This window comes from Manacus vitellinus, unplaced genomic scaffold, assembly GCF_001715985.3.
Source record: "Manacus vitellinus isolate BGI_N305 unplaced genomic scaffold, ASM171598v3 scaffold_21_pilon, whole genome shotgun sequence".
Classification (NCBI taxonomy): Eukaryota; Metazoa; Chordata; class Aves; order Passeriformes; family Pipridae; genus Manacus; species Manacus vitellinus.
The window spans coordinates 9,398,251-9,421,211 of NW_021939546.1; the positions used below are offsets into that span (position 1 = coordinate 9,398,251).

Sequence of the window (22,961 nt, forward strand, 5' to 3'; positions counted from 1 at the left end):
TCACTGCAGACAGGTCTGTAAGATCAGAGATAACGCTGGCAGCCGCCAGCACCTCCTCCATTAGTGGGATCCAGCGATAGACAAACTTCACGCGTCACGGGCTGGCATCCAGACTGCTCCCTTGTAGGATGCTGCCGGTGAGCTGGTGATGCTCCCAACTCCCGTGGTATCACCCGTAGTGTCCAATCGGGAGTGCGGTGCCGCAGCAGGCGCTGCCCTGCGCTCGCAGCGGGACTGCCACTCACAGCTGGCTCAGTGGCACCGGGTGCTGCTGGATGTTCGTGCCTGAACGCTGAGTGGGCTTGCAATGACTATGTCAGAAAACGCAAGAGACTCAGCAGAAAGGTAAGGAGCAGCACACAGCATTTTCCATTTGGCTTAGAGGCAGTCCTGATCCTGCTGCTGGAAGCAGGAGAGAATCTGCAGCCCACCGAAGCATGACTAATCAGTTTGCTAAAATGCTGAGCACTCTCGAGTTTAAAGTATTTCTTCCCTGTTGCTAACAGCGACAAATGACGATTTTTGTAGCATTTAAGTAAGGTGTGTATTGTGCTCAGGTCTAAAGCCCTTGACTTGGGAGCTACAGCCGATGGCAGGTTTCCTTGGAGCGTGAGGGAAACGTGCAGCTTGTGTTTTTGCTGCTGCTGTGGGTGGCACTGTGTTGTTAATTCTTATTCCAGAAAAGATGCCAAGTAATGAATATCTTATTTGTGCTTTGAGCTTCAACAGTGATTTGTTTCTTTGTCATCCTCCTGTTTCAAAGGAATATTTTGAAAAGGTTTATTTGTATTGAATGGGGTAATTCTCCTGCATGACAAGAAACAAGCAAACAAAAAACCCAGGTAAAATGTTACTAGTCTAAATATTTTAAAGCAGATGAGAATGTGTTTTATATCATGTTAAATATACTATTTGGTTCAGGGACACAGATTTAAAAAAAAAAGAAGATGGGAATTTTAGTACATGTAAGCAATAATTGATAAAGTTTTAATTATTAAGTAGGGCTCAGAATAGTTGGGCGGACATGATGTTGCATATTGTATGAGATGGATGCCAAGACTTGGTTAATCAATATTTGCAAAGCACTTGAAGAGCGTCTTGGGTACAGAAGGATTTGCATTTTATCTGAAATGTGATGACAACAGGCACTATGAACAAAGTCACATAATGTTTCTCTCAATTTTACAGTCCAGTTTTTCATATATGCAATTATGCTCTTTATTTCTTTGCAGTCATTATTCTTAAAACCAAAACCAAACCACTGCTGCAGTGGATGGTTATTACTGATGTTATCTGCTAGTTCTGTGCTCCCCTGCCTTTTCCTTAAGATGATATCAGGACTTTGCTTTCTGTTTTTCCTTTCAGCAGTCCGTGTTGTGCCATTTTTAAGGAACTAACACAGTTTCCAAGTCACAAGATAGATCACATTAGTTAGAGCTGTTTGGAGTCAGGAACATGATGGTGATTTGTTTGTATTTTGTTGGAGGCTGTTTTGTACAGACTTGTATACAACATATTAGTGCAGTATAGCTCTTTGATCATTAAATGCAGATGTTTTAACTGTCCTGATGCTGGCCAGGTGACCTTAACTTTGTTAGTGCAAGGCCTTATTGTTTCTTCTGTGGATTTTTTTTTGTCCAGCAGTTCTGGTGGTGATGAACTTGGGCCAAACTAACTCAGCTGGTCTGTATTATCCTGTTGCCAGTAACCTAAAGACCAGCTGAGAACCCTTGTGACGGGTCAGGCTGACATCTGAATGTTGTAAAGGAGAAAAGTACAGCCAGACTAAGGCACTGAGACTCTTCTGACTCCGAGATGCAGCAGCAGCTTTTTTTTCTTTGAGTGTGGAGGCACTTTGTAGGGACAGTGATGTTCCATGGGGCAAGCACAATGTGAGGTTTTAACCCACCTGTGAGTTTGTAGTGGTCAATTGCACAGGAACATCCTGCACATGAGCTGAGCTAATGCAGATGTTCCAGCAGCAGTTGGTATAATAATCTGTTGCAGACTGACAGTGTCTCATCCTTAAAGTGACAGCATGATCATAATGTCACCAGCCTGTGGTCTGTAAGCCTTCCAGTCAGATGTGCATCATCACCCTGTGTGATGAACACAGTGCTCCTGTGTTCTGGTACCTGAGCTCATCAAGTTGCTCTGCTCCCACATGGCAAATTCTGCATGTCCAGGTTCTTATGTAAAGTAGGTGCAGTTTCATCTTACTTTCAGAAAATAGAAAACTTAGAATTGCTTTTCACGTGTTAGTTGGTAAGAGCATAGATTTAAAAAAAAAAAAAATCCACAAACATAGTGGAATTCACTTGCATTTTTGGCTGTCACTAGAAATGGAATAGCAGATTATGCATGGGAATAAGGCTGGAACTGAAGAAGGGAGATTCAAATGTAGCAGTAATGCATTGGTAGGAGGAGAACAGATGTGCTGAGTTTGTTATCTCTTCTGGCAGGTCACCTACATCAGACCTCAACGTGGCACTGCGTGAATGTATGGCAGCTCTGGATTTATTTCTTAACAACAAGTTCTCAGATGCTTTGGCTTCTTTACAAGCAAAGTAAGTTGATAAGTTTTACTAGTTTTCCTCTGTTTATTTTTCTTTGCTTCACCATCTCTCAGGAGATTGTGACTAGACAGCTGATTTTCTGTTAATAATTGATAAGTCTTTATGGTTTTTGTTCAGAAGGGGATGGTAAGTTGATGTGTTAAGTTTTGGGGAAGACAGATAAGTGCTTTACACTTGGGTGGGTAAATAACAAGACTGATCAACAGTGTCTGCCAGAAGGAAGGAATTGATGTCCAGAGACACCCTCAGCTATAGTGCAATATGTGAGATTCTTGCTCCTTCAAGAATAAAAACCATCCTCTGTCACCTTTTAATTTTGCCTCCTTTCCCATATTTTTCTGCATATTCTGAGAATTTGAAAATTTATAGCTTTGTGTCTAAATGAGCAACTGACCATGAATTGAAGATTTGAGACACATTAGGTATGAATTCTTATTTTTGGTGATTGTTTTTTAATAACCATTTGCAGAAACCTTCTCACAGCTTATTTTGCAATTCAGTGTTGTGGTCATGCACCCTGTTTCCTAATTATGTTGCAGCCCTACATTTAATGAGTGGCCCAGCTGCAAGCAGTGAGATCATAAAATAGTTTCTGAAATCTGTTGTCTCAGACCTGTTGTCTGTGATCTGTCATACCCTATCCTGACGTTACCTGTGCTCTTGGCTTGTTGCAGTCTGTGGTCAATTTAAATTTCCCTCCACCCATCCACCCTCTTTGCTCCATTTATTTTTGTGCCATCAGCAAATTACATCATACCTTCTTTTAGGACACTGGAATATGAAACAAGTAAAATTCGTGGGTAATTGCTTTGTGTCTGGGTAACTACAGTGAATACCACATATCTGCTTTGCTGAGGTATCAGCCTCATATTTGATGCCATAATCTGTAGCTTAACCATGTAAGGACATTCTGGGAAAGACATTAATGATAAATTGTAGTGTCAGCTGTATTAATAATGCTGGCTTTATTCACAGTGTTATTTAGTGTTTATATATCATCAGAAGATATAATAAAAGCAGTAAGAAGAAAAACTGTGTTTTCATTAAATTCTGGCAGTAAAGCCCCTGTGCCCATCTGGAAATGCTTAGTCAGTGCTTAGCATAAAATAAGGAGATATTTTATTGAAGGGGGTTTCCAAAACACTGCAAAAGTTAGTGAGGCTGTGGCTCATTTTTTTCTGTAAATCCATTTTTCTTCTGTTGCATATGGTTTTCATTCAGCTCTAGCTGGGCTCTGCAGAGTGTAGTTCATGAGCTGATACTCTGTTTTTGTGCCTGACTGTATTCCACGCTGCAGACCCATTTTGAAAATAATTTTTCATGTTAACCTGTTGTTATGTTTCTGTTACCTCTGTCAGTGAGGGAAATACAGACTTGTGATCTTTGTGAGTGCAGTGAAGAAACAGGATGCTAAATTTCCCCACAGATGATATCCATTGTGGACAGTCCACCTCTTTAAGGAATGAGAAGAGTTGTAGAGAGGGCACACATGGTAGTACTGTGGGTTTTCTTTAGGAGCCATCAGTTCTTTGGTGTTCTCTTTTAGTGTGCTGAGATTTGAAATTGGTTTCCACAGTCCCTAAACATACCATCTTTGTTTAGAGAAATACTTTTCAGGTTTTATATGCTTGTGAAGAATTTCGTATCATAGATTTTTGCGGCTTTAACACGGTGCAGGAGATACTCTGCTCTGTATTACATTAGTGCAGATTCATTAAATTACTCACATTTGGCTTCCACAATAAGTGTATTTTCAACTAATTTGTACCATGTGCAGGTAACAGCAGATTTGGCAATGTATGAGAGTTAGAATCGGAAGAGTTTTCCTAGCAGCTTAAAAATAAATATCTGAGGATGGTGTCTAGACTTGTGTTGAGGTAAAGCTCTTTTTTTCCTGTTAGAAAAGCAAATCCATCATAATGAAGAGATCCAATTTCATAGAAAAATACATCTGGTGTTTTAGTTTCGTGTTATATAACCTTTCTTGTTTCCTGAGCTACCTTTTAGCTTTTAGAGTCAATATTCTTTATTATCATTAGCAATCTTTGTACAATAGTGGGTTCTGATTATCTTGTGCTTTCTGTAGTAAGATTAAATTAATCTTTTATATGGAGTTTTTACACTATATCTAAGAACTCTTAAGAAATTCCTTAAATTCAGTCACCAAGCAGTGATTTTCAATATATGATGTATTAACTGTAACCATGAGTAACACTGGAACTGTCAGTCACTGGAGTGGGGAAAAAAAATCCCATCATCCTTCTCAACCCTAAGACACAGTAAATTGATTAAATGTTGACTGGATTTTAGCCCTTGTGTCGTTGCAAACAGATAATAAATTAAAGAGTTGATTCTGGTGAGGTGTCCCCTTCCCTTCCCAGGACAAATGCTTAATATTTTAATAATTATCTTAAAGGGAAGCAGGGCATAATCACCTGATGGTTTGGTGGTGTCAAATCAAATTGGGACAATGGTAAATAAGATAAATTCATGACAGAATTATTGGGACCATTGGGTGAGCTGCACCACGTGTGTTGCTGCTTGCACTATTATAGGAACAATATGACAAGGATTCATTCCAGGCAGTTGACTTTATTCTGAAAATGGACTCCAAAACGCACTTGATGTTGTTTGGTGAAGTATTAATTCTAGAATGACTGTGTTTGAAAGGTAAATTCAGTCATCTGATGTGGGAGTATCTCAGGTAGGTGTGAAGAGATTGTGTTACTGCTTAGGTAGTTATGAAAATCTTGGTGGAATAGTAGAACTCTCTTACTGTCTGTTACTATCATTGGAATTTTTAAATATATGCCCATTTTACAATATTAAATGTTATCTTGTATATTCTGATCTTTAAAAAGTTTGAAGAGGTTACTAAGGAATGGCAGCCTTTTGTAATGGTTGTCTTCATGGTGTGGTGAAATGTTCTTGCCCTTATAGAACAAAATCAAACATGAGATTGTTCAGTGGGGTGGAGGAGCTTTCTTTGGGAACTGATCTCACAAAGAGAGGGTGTGATTATTTAACTGAGAATGGTGAAAGAATAAGGGGAAGCACACAGAGGTAAAATGAAGCCCTACACAGTGTTTGGATAAATATGTTGCACAGCTCTGCAGAAAGCTTGAGCTAGCTATTTACTGTGAAGAATATCAAGAACATGAAAAAGGTAGTTTTTTCTAGGGTTTTCTATCTTTTTATACCTGGAGTCTGGAAGACCAGTTTTATAGTTCATAAATTAATTGCTACCAAAACCTGACTTAACTGTTGGTTTCTCCTCTTAGCTGGAAGAACTTACTAGATTCCAAATTTTGGAAAATGGCTTAGACAAAAAAGATTTGGGGCACTCTCGTTTTTCACAAAAGATTAATAGTCCCAGGTTAATTCTGAGGTCAGCTTTTTGACTTCAGCTGGAGGGCTATCACTGTCCTCACTTAAGCACTTGTTTTCAACCAGGAATAAAAGTGTTCTCCAACCAGCTCCAAGAAAGGGCAGGCTGCACCAAAGTTGGAGAAGAAGCATGTGGCAGAACTCCATAAGTGCTTAAAGATATTACTTATAATCCTCTTATTCAGTCATGTGATACCAACTACTGGGATAAGTTATTAATCACAATATTAGTTGTATTGATGTCATACAGGCTTGTTAACTCCAACAATGTCCTGAGGAAAATGCTGCTGAGGAATCAAAAGAAGGAAAATTAAAAGCTATCAAGTTTCATTCTGTATTCACCCATATAAAACCCAGGCCTTAAAACTCCCGGCAATACACCAGGATGTAACTGGCAACTTCATTTGTATGATTAGGAGAAATAACATAGATAAGTTATATTTGGTTGCATTTCTACCAGCATCCCAACCCCTGGAAAATAAAAAGTTGAATGTTGATAAATACTAGTTGGCTAATGATAGACATTAATTACTGTCTCCTTCAAATATTAGAAGCAACATAGATGAAACCATTGATTAGGGAAGGGGCGATTTGGTATCAGAAACAAATTACTGGATAGAGAAATCTTCACCACATAAATGTGAATAGTACCAATTTACCTTTTAGTGCATTTAGTGAATTTAATATTTATTTGCTTTGATTTTGAAAGAAAATGTCTGTAATTTTGGAAGGGTACTATTTCACTCCCTCCCTTGTGCTTTGAATTTAAATCTCTGGAAGGGTTTTAGTTCAGTGAATACAAGGTGAAGTGTGTTTTTCTGCACTGAGGCTGATGAATAATCAAATGAACAGGAACACTTCATCAGGCTGGCATTTTGTAGTAGGTTCATTTTTTCCCCTACTTTTCATTATCAGTGTACTGAAAGAATCATGATGTGTGAGGCCAAGACAGAGCTGTCCTGACTCCACTGGATTTTAAACTCATTTCTCTGTCATCTCTCTGTTCATCTTACCTTGCAAATGAGATGGATGTGAGCATGGCGTGGGGTTTATAGCACTTATGGCACTAGGTGATTTCTCAAAATGGCTCTTCTGCTAGATTGGTTTAGATGGTGAGGGCCAGTAGGAATTAAGGGCAGCCACAGAGCACAGACTGCAGTGAAGTTTAAAGATGTGCACTGCAAAATTCTTCAGTGCAGCCAGCCTGGTCTGTGCCATGTGTATTGGAAAAAGTAGCCCTTGATGGTATGAAGCAAAGGAAGCATCAGGTACCTGTGTAATGCTGTCTGCTGAGTATTATTTTAACCCCTAGATCTCAAAAAATATATATACAAAGGAAGTCAGGATTTATCATCACTTGTATTTTTCTTTGGTGATTTTATTGCTTAATGTCAATGAGAGGGGGTTGCTTTAGTTGTAGACAAGGTTTATTTTTTGGTTCTGGAAAATCCTAATCAAACATCAGAGACTCCTAAGGATACTTAAAGGTGTACTCCATTGAGGAAACTAATTAAGGCATAATAATATATGAATTATTAGAAAACTTTGAGGCATCCAAGTCAAGATGGTGAGTTACTAGCTCATGGCTTAATGTAGGGTTGTCTGAAGTTATCCTTAAAGATGTCTTTCCATGCAGTTCAGTTATTAAAACTTCTGGGGGCAAGTGCTTTTCCAGGGGCAGAATTAAATGGATTGAGGTGTCTTTAAAGTCTGGCTTTTCTCCTTAAAACAAAACCACAGAATCAGAGTAGTTGAGGTTGGAAGGGACCTCAGGACCCCCTCTCTCGTCCTGCTGACAGCAACACTCCCCTCAGTGCAGCCCTGTTTTTGCCAAGGACACATTGCTGGCTCACCACTTTCTCCTTGAAAGGAAAAGAAAATGGAGTTGCTCGTTTTGAGAAACACCTGAAGTAGATGTATTCAGAACAGGTGTGCTGAGGGTGGAGATTTTGTGGAAAGGATATCCTTGTTTGACTGCAAGTATTTTTGAGTATTCCCTGCCATTCAGAGCTATCTGATCCGTTCTAGAGTGTAAACAATTAAAATAGCAGTTGTTGCTCCTTAGCAGTATTTGTCTTAAGTCACGCTGTTTGTCAGGGGTGGATTAGCAAGGCCTACAGAGAGTTTCCGTGTCAGGAATTTATCTGAGCTTGCCCTTCAACATATTTCTAAAGTCATCTTTATTACATCTCAGTGCCCAAAGACATTTGCAGAGGATTATACCAGACATGGGTACTGGCTGAATGCTTTAAATATGTGCAAAGTATAAACCCTCTGCCCTGTCAGAGGAAAGATGCCAGCAATGGCTGCACATAGGAATTAATTGTTTTACTTGCACTAATGCCAAAGTTTTTTACTTTCTGCAAAAGAGGCACTATCTGAAACCCCAAAGAATAATATTTAAGTTGAACAGATTGGGATGGAAGGTTGGCAGAAGGGGAGAAGAGGAAAAAACTATAATATTTGACATAGACTCTAATGCATCTGGTGGGAAGATCTGTTTCAAGAAGATTCTGCTTGGGCCATGGTTATAGTATTGTGTTACTTATCTCCTTGAGTCTGTCTTGAGTGACTCTCCCAAAATAGAAGAATAGCATCTGGATTTGTGTCATGTGTTGCAGTATTCATTAGATATTCCATTAAAAAAAACCTCTGTTGTCTCTGAATGGTGATCCATGTGGTTAATTCCTGTGCTTTGCTTGTTAAATACCTACCCTCAGCTCAGAATTGGTACATTTTAGAAGAGATGTTGAAACTGGAGCTGTAGCCATGATTTCATGTAGAAATCTCAGTCTGTTACTGTTTCTTAATTATTTTGCATGTCCTTTGTGTTTGATTTAGACCTCATTCCCATCAGGCTGATGCATTTCTGAAATTGGATTTGTATTTATTTTTTCAAAGCAACAGTTCAGTCAAATCAGCTGTGCTTTGCACCTTGTGTTTGCTTTCAGAACTAAAGACAGCATGTATCATGCCCTGACTTATGCCACCATATTGGAAATGCAGGCTATGATGACATTTGATCCTCAGGACATACTGAATGCAGGAAACACAATGAAGGAAGCTCAAGCCACCTGTCAAAGGTAAGACTGGAGCAATTCAGTCAGTAAATAGTTACTGCTCGGTAAAGGTTTGAAAGACATACAGGTTAAAAAAGGAAATGTAAGTTCATAGAAATCATAGGAAAACGGAGGTTGGAAGGGACATCAAGAGGTCATCTAGTCCAACTTCCCACTTGGAGGAGAGTCACTTAGCAGGTCACAGCACACAAATTAGAGTGTTCAGCAGTCTAGCCTTGAAAACTTCAGTTTACCACAATATCTGATTTTTCTTGTCAATTAGACTTCAGTCCTATCTGTAGTCCTGGTTCTGCAGTGTCTGGAAGTTGTTATTTACAATGTGCAGACTCTGCAGAATGTTCCCATGGGCGATGGTTGTGCTGCAGTTCCCTGTCTTTGAGTCTGCTTTTGCACCCCCATGGACGTGCACCCATACACACACAAAATAAATCATCCCCTTATCCCCTTCCTTCATCAAGACATATTTCCATGCATGAAGGGTAAAACAGATCTCAGGAGGACCATGTTGACTAAGTTCTCTGTGGAATATGCTGAAGTTTGTGTATGTGGTGAGATGACAGAGAGCTGAGCACTAGAGGTGTGTTAGTGACTGTGTGGGTGACCAGCTGAAAGATACTGTTGTTCTCTATTGTTGATGCTTCGTGTTCAGAATGACCAAATGGACTTTTTCTGCAGATTTAGGAAGAAATCTACAGTAGCTGATTCTATCAACAACCTTGTACATAGACAAAGCCTTGAACACTTTACTGAAGGTAATATTATCTCTCACATGCATAATGTTTTTTTTTTATTTATGCAGTTTGAATCAGATGTAAGTGTTCACTCGGTGTGTGAATCTGAATATATAAGCACATCCAAAATCACTGGTTTTGTTGATTGCTGACTCAGCACTCCCAAAAATTGCCAGGTAAAGACATACCTAAAAAGAAGTATTGAAATGGCTATAAAGGTACTAGATCCAGAATTTCATAGAAAGCACCAGATAAATTCCCGCAAAGTTTCTGTAACTGTGTTTCATTTCTGTTTGGAATTACATCACTAGTCTGGAACAGAAACACTACATCAAATTTGGATAATATTTTTCTCAGTTTGAGCTTTGTGATCTTATTCCTATATTAATGGGCTAAGGGTTTTTTTATTACTTTTTGACTGATTGATTTGTTTTTTTCTCCTCTCTGTGCAACACTAGAGGAAATCCATGCAGAAATTTGCTATGCTGAATGTTTACTTCAGAGAGCAGCACTCACATTCCTCCAGGTATGGACTCCTGTGTGCCTTGTGGGGGGAAAAAAGTACATACCATACAGGTTCCTATTTTAAAACTAATGAACTGGTAGAAGACTGTAGTTTAACCTGGTGGTGTAAGGCTGTTTCATCTGGATCAAGTCTGGATATTGGAACAGTGCTGAGTGTCCAATGACACCCTTCTCTACTCCCTCTCATTTCACACTCGTGTGAAATGTGACTGCAGTAAGCACCACTTTTCAAACACTGTGTGTTGGGATATCAGATTTTAAAAAATAAAAGAAGAAATGGTCATTGAAGCTGTGCTGGAATACGAGTGAATTTCTTGCTTCAGTCTGGCTGGTGTTTGCTTTCCCAAGACTGCTTTCCCACTGGTGTGTTCTTGAACTGCATAGCTATTAGGCTCCACACATGATTTCTCCTTAACAGTGCTGCCTGTTTTTTAAAAAAGGGGAGTCCTCCCTCTTCTTTTAATTTTGTCTCTGTACTAATGAAGCTTGATTTGTTTGGTGGAGCAACATTAGCAGTACATTGGGCTCCAGCATGCAATTTAAATTGTTCATCGCACTTGAAATAACTGATTTTTATTCTTGATTTGACTGTACTTGCTGTATAAAAGTGGGCCTCTTCATCTATTGAGGGGATAATAAAAGTCACAGTCAGAAAAGCCTAATGTTTCTTGGCTCAGTGGTGCTGGTAGGAAATGGAATGCAGGTGGTGGTTTTATAGTGTTTGGGAGTTGCCAGGTGGGCTCTGATTTATGTTGCTTGTGACAGTTTATGGACCGTGTAACGTTTTTCAGCAATCTGCTGTGTCCCTCTACTAGAAGCTACTGCTTCATAGTAACACCCATAACCTGAGGAGCTTTTATAGTTTCTAGAGTGCTGATGATGGACTTTGAAATGGCCAAGGTGTAGCTACGTGTTTCCATTTTCCTTTGGGATCTCTAGCACAGGGGGCAATTTGGGTGATGTCTGAAACCATGGAAGCGAGATTTTTGAAGTGCCTGTAAGAAATGAGTGTTTTAAAGCAATGTCTCTTGGTTTTAAGCACTGTTTTCACCGGTATCTGTTTTTAAAAATGTGTATAGATATATGGAGGATTTAAGAATAAGAAAATAATTTCTTGTCCTCTTCTGTGTTTAATTTTTCACGAACACATGAACTAGTTCTAAAAATTAAACAAAGGCATTTGGTTCCAACAGTTATTGAAGGGGGTTAATTTTGATGCTTAATGTAAGTGACCAAATCTGATTGAAAACACATAAAAATTAATCTCAGCATTTTACAAGGGCTGGACAATTCTCACGTTGGCTATTCTTGTTGGTGTAATGAGCATTCTGAATATAAACATTTTAAAACCATCTTCTTTCCTTGTTCCATTTTCCATTCAAAGGAAAATATAACTGAACCTTTACACATGGTAAGGTATTCTGTACCCCCTGGTGTACTGTACTGGGATTAGTTCATCTAATCCATGCTGTTTTCTCCACAATGCTCCAGGTAGCTTCTTATGATTTTTCTGTGATGGTATCTTCTGTTAAAACACATGCAGACTTTCTGTCCCAAAGTAACAGCAGCTAATAAAACAAACCAGAATGACAGACTATACATGATGAGTGAGGCAAGAAATTGCCACCAGGAAGTTAGGAGACAGAAGACTCTTTAATGGTCTCTCAGATACACTTTGCTGTAAGTTCTCAGTTTGTTATAGCTTATAATGTAACATGTTACCATCTCATATATATGAGTATTCAGGCCAGAAAGAGCATATCCTGTGTAACCTTACTGACCCTGCTTCCCTTTTTGGGATATGAAACTACATTCTGTAGACTCCTGAGGACAGGCAGTTACTTGTGAGCATTTCCTAGCTCAACACCAGGCACTGTGTGAACTGTGCTGAAGGACAAATGAGAGAAAGCTATTTTTTGAAAGAGCCACAAATGCATGTACCTTAGGTGACATTCACTAGCACAGTCCTTGTGTTCATTAATGCAAATTCAGATGGTCCAAAGGTGACAAGGGCTAAACTGATCACAGAAGGCATCAAAATAAAGTGCCTGTGTCTAAGCGGAGTAAAAAATATATTAATACAGAAAGGAAATCCTGAATCCATGTGTTGTGTCTCAGAGGTTTATATTGTCTGTGTCATGCTGGTTATGTTCCAGGTATGTGTTCACCTCAAGAAGACAAAAGACCTTTATAATGCTTGCAAATTCATATTGCTAATGTGTTTCCATTCCAACAGGATGAGAATATGGTAAGCTTCATAAAGGGAGGCATCAAAGTCCGAAACAGTTACCAAACATACAGGTGAGTCAGAGTGGTGATGTGATTAAGTGTACTCTATCAGTAAAAAGTGCTGCTGGTCAAATATTCCAACACAGTCATTAGGCATGTTGAAATGGCCTTTCTTTTATAGTTGTAGCTGCAGCTTTTTGGAACATTTGAAACCAGTAGCTGAAGCACAAGTAATTCCATAATAAATGCATAAAACCAAAATAAAATGAAAGGACAAGAAACCAAAGAGCTTGCAATGTAAAGTATAAATGGCTTCAAACAAAGATTAAACAAATTTGCAGGAAATAGAGGCTATTTAGTGTAGCAATCAGATGCAGTCTCCCCACATCATGAGGTCTGTGAGCAGTCAATTCTTAGAGGATGCTTTTCCCAGCATATGCCACTGTCTGAGTGATATTTGGTGAGCTGGACTTTTAATCTTGTTAAGTACACCAGTTCTGCTCTAAAGAGGAGGTGCCTGCTATTGCAAATGATAAGCAGGGTTGCTTATCTGAACTCACAGTATGCTCATTACTTAGTGTCTGCAAGCCAAGAACATCTGCTTAGGCAGAATTCTTTTCATCCAGGTATGTTATGCAGAGCCACTTTCAACATGTGCAAATGATTTTGAAGTGCAGTAGTAAAATCTAAAAATTCCATTAAAATGTACACCGTGGGAAGCATATTCAGTTGTGCCTCTGTCAGGACCAGCTATAGTTTGTATAAAACCGAAATGTTAATGAATGTAGTAACTCTTGGGTGTTCTTCTTCAAAGAAGGCTAATAAAAATGCTAACAACAACTTGCATATTAAGGAAAGCTGTATTTTAACAAAGGGAAAGTTTTTATGTGACACCAGCAGTTATGATTTTTGTACTCTACCTTCGGTGTGGGAAAAAATAATTGGTTGCAGTTTTGGTGAGAGTGTGGTGCAACAGAGAAAACACTGAAATATGGAAATGAAGCTCTATTTGCTTTGACTGATTGGTATTTTCTCAATGTAGTTTCTGATATAAAAAAGCATTTTTCCCTTCCCTGCTGTCAGCAGAACTGCTTGATAATCTGCAACAAGAGCAAACTTGAAAAAATAGGATGTATAAATGTTGCAAAGCCACAGCTTTTGAAACTCTCTTTCAGGGAGGAAAGGTCAGCAGACACTGTAAAAAAGACGAAATGAAATAAAACAAAAATTAAGAATGAAACATTTGCTTAATGACAGTGAATTAAAAGTAGCAGAAAACTTTTGCAGTTCTTACTGAATTGTAATTACTGAAATGTAACAGAATCTTGTGCACTTTCAGGGAGCTGGACAGTCTCATACAGTCCCCACATTATGTCAAAGGAGAGAACCATCTTCATTTTGAGGGAGGTGTAAAACTTGGAGTTGGAGCATTTAATCTGGTACGTACCAACAGTTCTTATCCTGAGCTGAAGTCCTGCTACCTCCTGGAAGTGACCCTAACTTGAATTCCTGAGAAGCTCCGCTGACATCAGTGTTGCTGATCGTGTGGTTAAAACATAAATGTGTGCTGACAGTGCAGGATCACAGTCTTTGGTCTAAGAAAATCAGATAATAATGCTCTTTAGAAATACAGAGACTGCTGCCCACAATGTGGGATGAGGGCCAGGAGAAGCCTTGCACAGAAGCAGAAGTTGCCTGTGTTGGCTGAGTTCCACTTTCTGTGGAACTGACACTTGGAGAGCTTGGGCTGTTGGCAGGGCAGTTGGTGGGGTGGGGTACAGGAATGAAGGGATGGATTGAGGTCCTGCTCAGGCCACTGTTGGCTGTTGTTGCCTGTGTTCTGGCCAGAAAGCAGGTGATCAAATGCTACAAGATGGTTCCTGGTGTGTCAGAGAGGCATTGACCCAGAGGTGGTGAGGGGTGATGTGACTGCTCAGGGGACGGGCTGCAGAAAGTGCCTGGTGCTTCCCCTTCCTTGCACTGCTTTATGTGAGTCTGCCACATGCCCAGATGTTAGATTTACTGCACAAGGACAAATATGTACTGTGTGGTGTGCACCCAGAATTTCTGAAACATCCAAATACTGGAGTAATGTGCTGTGTAAACATGTTTCTGTGCAGGGAATCCCAGGGACACAGGGTCCCTATATTAAGCAGATATTTCTGTTTAAATTGCATTTAAAATATAGCAGGTGGATACATTTACTCAGGAATTTGTCATAGAGAAATGTTTTTAGTACTTTTAATAATTATTTCTTGTCTTTGAAAAAATTGTGGGAGGCAGCTGAGAGACAGAAAGTTACTGCATAACTGTTGCATTTCTCTCTGTAGACATTGTCCATGTTCCCTGCACGGATCCTGAGATTACTGGAGTTTGTTGGATTTTCTGGAAACAAGGTAAATGTGAGCTAAATATTATTGGTACAGTCCTCTCACTCTTAAATTTAAAAATGGAGACAGGAGTTTATCTCTTCTTCCTCCCATTAGTTGTAACCCCTGAAACACCCTGGTATCACACAAGCACACTGTTACACTGATGCTTTTGTGCAGCTCAGTTTTCCTTTATTTTTTGTCTGAACTATTGCACTTCAAAGACTGGGGGGAAAAAACCTCTTTATTTAATTTCTGCTTTAATAGCAACTGTTAACTTGAGTGTGGCACCTAAATTCTTTTGTCTAAAGGAGTAAGTGCTTTTTTGCCTTTTATAATGCTTTCTATTTATAAAACAAGTTTCGAGAAAAAAAATGTTTCTTTATCAGAGCTGCAGCCTTACATGACAGGTCATCACCATTTGATTGGTTTACAGGAAGGGTCTAATATCTGAAAATAAAATGTCTTGTTTAAAAGCAAGGAGCAGAGTGTGGATTACAACTTAAAAATTTCTAGGAGCTATTTCACAAGAAGTAAAGGCAAAAATCAAATACTTTCACCTGTCAGTTAAAATAACAAAGAGCATCTAAAGCAAAATATTCTCCTAGAACTGTAAAGGCAATTCATGTACCAGCAGAGCTCTGAGAATACTTTGGTGAACACTCATCTTACTACTACAGGTGAAAATTGTCCCTCTAATTGAGTTTGTTGTTTTCTTTTGGGGTTTCTTGTATGGCTATGAGTGGGCTGATATTTGTGTTGATGAGTCAGCTCCTATTACAGTTTTTTAATAACTCACTGAAGCATGACCTAGATTACCACAAATTTAAGCAAAAACTGCTGTCTACACACCATAGAAAGGAGTAAGACGTGTTGATCAAGGCTCATTGATGGTCACTTATTTTAACAGCCTTAAAAAGTCTTTCTGCATTTAACAGGTGCCTAAAGGCAAAAGCAAAATTGCAATTGAATGTGCAATCCTTTCCAGTGGTGATTTCACAAAGCTTACAACAAGAAGTAGTAGACAAGAGTCTAGAAGGTGAAAGAAGCAGTGACAGAGGAGGAGAGGGAAGTTTGTGTGTCATGTGTTGCACCCATCCAGGAGAAAGGAGTTTTGAATACACTGTGTTTGATATTTTACTCTTTTCCATGAAGTGCTCACTGTGAGCATCAGGTTGTGCAAAAGTTATGGTTTGTGCCTTGAGCTGTTTGCAGATTACCTGAGAGAGCTGCAGTGCACTGGAGGACAGCTTGATTTTGGTGTGGGTCATGTGTTTATGAAAACCGGATAAAAAAATTGCATTGTGTTATCTTCCAGGAGACTAATCTGCCTCGAAGCCAGGAGATTTGCCCCTAGGGACTCTCCTTGTCTCTCAGACATGTCATTTTGGATAGTAAATGAGGACATGCCCAAAGCTCCTTTACTTCCTAAGCGATTTGTGGGCACTGTGGACAACATGATCAACTTAACAGCAGTCTGGAGCCTCAGAATAGTAGGTGGGATAAGATCAAGAAAGTATTAAAAGTAGCCTGAGGCCGTGTTTGTTCCCTTCCAGTCCAAGATGTGCCAGGTTGTGCCCATCTCACTATTCAGGCTCCTTTCCTTTCCATCATTAGTCAAAATATGGGCTTATTTGTGTTTAGTAGCATCGGCCCTGCATTTGGGCATTGAGGTTCAATGCAGTTTTGTCCAGTTTTGTGAGAAATGTTTTGTGGGCAGAGGTGTGTGTCACACACACTGTGCTGGGAGCATGTCTGCCTCACTGGGCAGCAGGTGGAGTGTGTGTTCTATCTGGACTTCTGTGTTTAAGGATGACTAACCTCTCATGGGGAGAGCAGGAGAGTCCTTGCACTATCTCCCATGGAAGCACTGAACCTTTCTCACTGAGTCCTCTGCCAGGTCTCAGGCTAATGTTTACCCTTGTTCTTATTTTATAGACAATTACAAATGCTGTGCTGCTAAACTGTAGAAGTTTGACATGAGCCTACCATATGTTAAGTGCAATTTGTCAGAGGGTCAGATGACAGCATGATTTCAGGGGAAGGCAGGAAAGCTTTTAGATAGAACGAGTGTCTTTCAAATTATACTTCTTTTATGTGGGAGGACATTTTTCCCAACGCAGCTGAGCTGAAGAATACGTTTGATGTGTCAATTTGAAATAAATTTAATTCCAGTTTCCCACTAAGCATTTTTTTCGAAGTGCATTTTGGACTCTTCAGATTTTAAATGAAGATTAAATTGAAATTATTTCATGGGATACATTCAAATGCCTTGTGTACCAGCTTAATTAGCCAGTTTGTTGTAAAACTGTTAGTAGTATCCAACCTCCTTGCTAAGCCTGCAGTTACGTGATCAGGTCATGGGACATGAATGATGACCTTGCTCTGCTTTCATTGTCAAGATCCCTAATTAAAAGAGAGTGATTTAAAAATAACATTCAAGAGCTTTTGCTTCAGGAGAGTAGATGGATTTTAGTCAGTAACAGCTGAAATAAATATGAACCAGCTTCAGTGTTGTCTGATAATGATTTTGAGCACTGTCCTTTTTCGTCCTGCATCCGCTGTGGGATTCCCCACTGTTCATGTAGGAATTCCTGAATGACAGAGCATTGGATGTTTTGGGACAAGGGTTGAATCAATAAGATACTGATGTAATATAATGTAGTGACAGTCTTGGGAATTGAGAGACTGTGGGATGTTATGGGGAACTTGGATGAAAGATGAGAATTCCCATACTGGATCACAGTTGTCCCTAAGAAGTGTCATTGCTCCCTGCTCTGTGTTATACTTTATGTCCTTCAGAGTAGCTTATGTTTTGTGTGAAAACAAAACCCAAATGTGCTAATATCATTTTAGAGCAATTACAAAAATGTCATTTTTGAGAAATTACAAACGCTTAATGGCTTGACATCTGTTTTATATGCCCTGTAATAGACTTTGTTTGGAAGCTCATTCCCAGTGTTCTGGGATTGCTCATATCATTTGTGACATAGGTGTGGGAAGTAGTTATGGGTTATTTATGGTTAGAAGGTGTGTCCTAACAATTAAATATAATGTACTCACTGGTGCCAGTCACTGGGTGAGCACACTTTGTTTACAGAATTACTCCTTAGGCTCAGGTAGTTGCTGCCTGTGCTCTGGTTCTGAGATCCTCAGTTTGATCCCGGTGAGCAGCACAGTGCCCAGCTCATGGCACCTCCCTTGGCTAATGAGGTTTGCTGGCTAATCTCTGGAGGCTCCCTGTGGAGAAAGGGTGTGTGCTTGAAAAGGTGATTCATGTCTGACCCAGGCTTCTGTGCCAAATTGTTCCTTGGAGGAGCTACCTCTGTCTCAGCCAGCCACAGAGGGAGCCTAGGGAGGCCAGCTGACTGAGTGTGGGATGTAAAACATGTTTCCCAGGGACAACCCTTCATCTTCCTACCTTCCTGGGGATCTGATTTTAACAGCAGCAATTTGCAAGAGTGTTTTTGAGGAGAAGCAGCTTTGTTGCAGCGTTTTCTGCAAGCGAGTGTTGTAATACTAATAACAACTACTTCTATATTTCTTTTATTCAATCTGTGTCTACTGATTATGTTGTAACTTTAATATAGAAAGTTTGGGATATTCGAGTGGCAGAGTGAAAAGTAAACACTCTTTAATAACTCTTCTGAACAAAATAGGATTATTGACATAGCACGAAGTGAACTGACTTGCTTGGTGAGCTTCCCATGCCTGTGTAACTACTCAGTTTGAGAATTTGGGCTTAAGTGTGTCAGATTTGCAGCCCTGTTCTGATGAAGGGACAATGTTCTTAACCCATTTACTTCCCAGTTACTGCTGTCCAGGGTGTGGCTTTGTTCCTTGTCCATACAGATGATAACTTTGTGTTTGGCTCTGATAAAACATGCTTTTGAGACTAAAATATGTGAGATCAGCTTTGACAAATGATTAAATTATTCTGTATGACTAACAAAATTTGTTTCTGAATCATTCTTAGTGCTATTTGCATTCATATGTATTTCTGTATTATGTGGAAGATACCAAATACTGTAAGGCCAATGTCAGTAAAGGCTCAGAGAAATATCAAACTTGAAACTTTTCACCGCAGAAAAATGTACTTTGGAAATCTACTTTGGAATATTTTTCTGCCAAAATTCATTCCATAGAATATTTTGTCTTCTACCTCAAAGTGCTACTTTTTAAAAAATCCAAATATTTGTGGTTTTCATCTGGGCAGTTTGCAGAAGTTCAATACATCATGTTTTGTTACTTATTTGTATCAATTAAACTTGTGCTCTCAGAAGAAAATGAAGTGGGTTTTATTTTGCAAAGTACTTGGTTTCCATTAAGTCATTGATTTTTCAGTAGTGATTTTACTGTATTTTAATTTCTTCTGTAGTGTCATGCAAGTCATTATTTTCATTATTTTGTCCCAACTAGATGTTATAATAGACCTGCAAATATGAGTTGTATTTTCCCCTGTGACAGTAATTAATGTTGTAAATTAAGATTAAAAAAAAAAACCACAAAAAACTGTATTCATGTGAAAACACTTAACTACACTAGTTAAGTGAAAAAATATGTGTGTGATGAAAATGAAAGTATGATTACAGGCTTCAGTGTTTACACAGTAAGCGATAAAACTGTGGTAGTGTAACACCCCTCAGTCAGCAAGGGCACACAAAGCACATAAATCTGTTTTGATCATGTAACTGTTAGACAGAATTTTCCCCAGCACACAGTGGATGTCTTACTGTGCATATTTACTAATAGGCAGATCTCATGTTTGATACATTTGCATATTTATAATCTTGCTGTTGATATGATGGAACCAGTCCTGGAATGGGCTGATAAATGCTCTTGCCTCAGGAACTTGAATCCTTGAAGTTGGTTATCCATCATGCTGTCACTGAATATGAATGTGGCGTTATACTTGATTGCTTTAGTTCTTCCAAAAGGGAACAGAAATACTCTTTTTGTATTTTTCCACTGGTGGTAGTGGGCCAATAATTGTTGCAAAGCTCTTTTTGTTCTTGGCATGCTTAAAAACATCTTTTTACCCTGATATCTTTTGCTCTGCTAGTTGCAGATTTTTTTTCCTTAATACCTTTAACTTGCTTGTCTAGTGAACCTCAACAAACATGGATACACTGCACAATGGTGATATTTGGGGTTTACCTTGCTTTTAAAAACTCTTTGTTTTTCTCTGGAATGCTGTTTAGCAGAACTTGGATGGTAGTGATAAATTCTCTTATTCTCTTATGTTAACCATGTAATACATCCCAAGTTGCTGCTCTGTCATCAGGTATCTTCCAGGTTACACAGTAATTCCATGAAAAACTATTAGATAAATTAATATGTGTATTTTAACCTTCGACTGCTGTGTAAGCAATGTATGTCAGTGCCTTTTTGGGAATTTGGTGAGTGAGCAATCTGAAGATGACACTGCAGAAGTTAAATTAGCAAAACTCAGCTCTGGATCTTTTCCAATGCTTTGTCCCCCTCTCTCTGTTTGCACAGGAACATGGTCTGCTGCAGCTTCAAGAAGGAGCATCATCATACAGCTTTAGGTCGGTGCTGTGTACCATGCTGTTGCTTTGCTATCATACTTTCATGACCTTTGTGTTAGGTAAGATTGTTTATAATAACTCTTGGATTTGATTAGTTCTTGTGGGACACAAGGGGGAAAAAGACTATTCCATCACTTATTTGTTGGTGACTTGTTTATTCGTAACCAGATTAAATGTAACTCCTTTGTGGGTCATTTTAAAATAGTGATTATAACTGAAGAGTGTCTTAATTTTCAAGATGGAGGTTTGTTTAACAAATAAGAAGGGAGATAATGGGGATAACCAAGGAAGCTGTGAGAGCTAAATTTGACTTCAGTTGTCAGATGCATTAATTGGGAGGTTAAAATAATGGCTGTAAGTGATGGATTCATTGTTCATGTTTGTATGTCATCCCTGAATTTTTGGGGGAGGTGATAGCTTCCCACTGACACATACTTCTCTGTTATCTCCTGCTAAAACATTCTACAAAATGTTTGTCTACACATGGGTTTTCAAGTCAGTAAGAACAATGTTGTTGGGGCTTCCTGTTTGTTTCCTTAGTGCAGCACCAACCTGGTTTTATGCCTTACTTAGCAGAGAGAGGAACCTACGTGTTGGCCAACTGAGGATGGATAATCAGTACCTTGCGTTCCTGGTTTTTTTTTCCTCTTTGTTTCCTAACTATTTTTATCACTTGCATTTTTATGCATTCTAGGGACAGGAAAAGGAAATGTTGAGGAGGCAGAAAGACTACTTAAGCCTTACTTGGCTCGCTATCCAAAGGTAAAATGAATCCTAATTTATTTGGTATGATTGTTTAATGTTTTCTTGCCAAATAACAAAGATCTAGACTGTATGGTCAGCTTGAAAACTGTTACAGAATACTTGTATTTTTATTATTATTTATTACAGGGAGCCATATTCCTGTTTTTTGCAGGCAGGATAGAAACACTAAAGGGTAATATTGATGCGGTAAGTAATCGTTTTGCTCTTGGGAAATTAAATTTCAAAAGCTTTGGAAAAACTCCTCCAGGAGTGATGTTTCCTTTTTGGCCAATGCTTCCTGTGGCTTTGGCCTATATGTAATTTGTAGTTCATGAATTACAAATAGGAATTTTGAAAATTATTTTGACTAACTTGTTTGTCCACCTCATTTTACTACCCTTCTCAATTTGTGGTGCTAATCTAGTCCACCAGTATTAATGACACAGTTTTTTCATTGTCTTTCCTATCCTGAAGCAAGTTGTGCCTTTAGTAAGACCCAGTGGTAATCCTTTGCCTTCAGTCTGAGTGGAGAGTCATACAAGACTTAAAAGAATTATGGAGATGGAGAATGCATGTCCCAAATACTCTGAGACAGGGTATCAGCTGGTGTGCAGGGCAGTAGCTCCCTTGAAATCCGTGGAACCACAGCAATAAATGTCAGCTGAGCATCTGTCCTCTGCCTTCGGTTTCCTAATTTCCCTAGACACAAACATTAATTTTGATTATGCTTAGAATTTTTATAACTTCCAGGAATGAGATGTGTGGCAGGGTAAACTTGCTAATGGTGTTAGCAAGTTGATGACTGTGTAACCAAGAATCTCTTGTGTGTGTGAAACCAGCAGATGTGATTTTGGGAAATACTGGGCTGTTAATAATTTGGAAGTTGCAGGAGCCATGTGGGCAGACCCTGGAGCCCCAGTGTCTGTTACAGCACTGCTGTTTGTGCACTTACACATGACTAAGGCAGTGTTTGGAAATGTCTGTGTGCAGGCAGTCAATAGGTATGAGGAATGCTGCGAGGCTCAGCAGTACTGGAAGCAGTTCCATCACATGTGTTACTGGGAGCTGATGTGGTGCTTCACCTACAAGCGCCAGTGGAAGATGGCTTTCTTCTATGCAGACCTCCTGAGCAAAGAGAACACTTGGTCAAAGGTGAGTGAGCAGAAGGGTGAAAGGCCCTGTAGTATCTATTAACTTTCAGTCGAGTTGACTTTCTGTAGCTTCAACAATAGAGATTGTAAAGTAAAACCTGGCCCTCCGTGGTTTTTATAGAGTGATGTGAACTGCAAACATTCAAATCTGAACAGACTGTGGGCAAGCAGAAATCTTTTGGGCCCAGCTGGGAGATGAAGATCAGCTTGTTGAAGAGGTTCTGCTGTGTATTCACTGGTTGTGTCATCAACAAAGTGCAATTAATGGCACAAGTTGCCATTTCTTTCATCACATTATGGATATGAGCTCTTCTGGTGATGAGTGGGGCGAGCCATGGCGGTGCCTCCAGGATAATAAGTTTAATTAGAAGTGGTGCCTAACCCTGCACATCTGAAAGGGAGAAGCTCTTCTATCTAGAATCCTGGTAACTTTCCTCCCTTCATCTTCCCTTTTTGCTGTTTTAAAAGTGGGGATTACATTTCCCCTTTTTCAGTCAGTGGGAATTTCCCTGGACTGCCATGACTTCCCAACTAATGATGAACAGTGGCTTAAGCACCTTCATCCACCAACTCCCTCAGGATCCATGAACTTGTGCACCTTCAGGTTCCTTCGATGATTT

The 22,961-nt window shown here is 39.3% G+C and overlaps 1 protein-coding gene across 1 annotated transcript in view; it reads left to right on the forward strand.

Annotated features, from left to right (window-relative positions):
• Positions 1-251: 251 nt before the first annotated feature.
• TTC39A (tetratricopeptide repeat domain 39A) overlaps positions 252-22,961 on the forward strand; it is a 35,899-nt gene continuing 13,189 nt past the window's right edge. The window contains exons 1-12 of the mRNA XM_018072368.2: positions 252-345; positions 2,463-2,567; positions 8,915-9,046; positions 9,719-9,795; positions 10,233-10,300; positions 12,536-12,600; positions 13,868-13,967; positions 14,859-14,924; positions 20,397-20,505; positions 21,141-21,208; positions 21,338-21,397; positions 22,181-22,342. Coding sequence (XP_017927857.1) covers positions 308-345; positions 2,463-2,567; positions 8,915-9,046; positions 9,719-9,795; positions 10,233-10,300; positions 12,536-12,600; positions 13,868-13,967; positions 14,859-14,924; positions 20,397-20,505; positions 21,141-21,208; positions 21,338-21,397; positions 22,181-22,342 — 1,050 coding nt within the window. The 5' untranslated portion in view covers positions 252-307. The remainder of the gene's footprint in view (positions 346-2,462; positions 2,568-8,914; positions 9,047-9,718; positions 9,796-10,232; positions 10,301-12,535; positions 12,601-13,867; positions 13,968-14,858; positions 14,925-20,396; positions 20,506-21,140; positions 21,209-21,337; positions 21,398-22,180; positions 22,343-22,961) is intronic.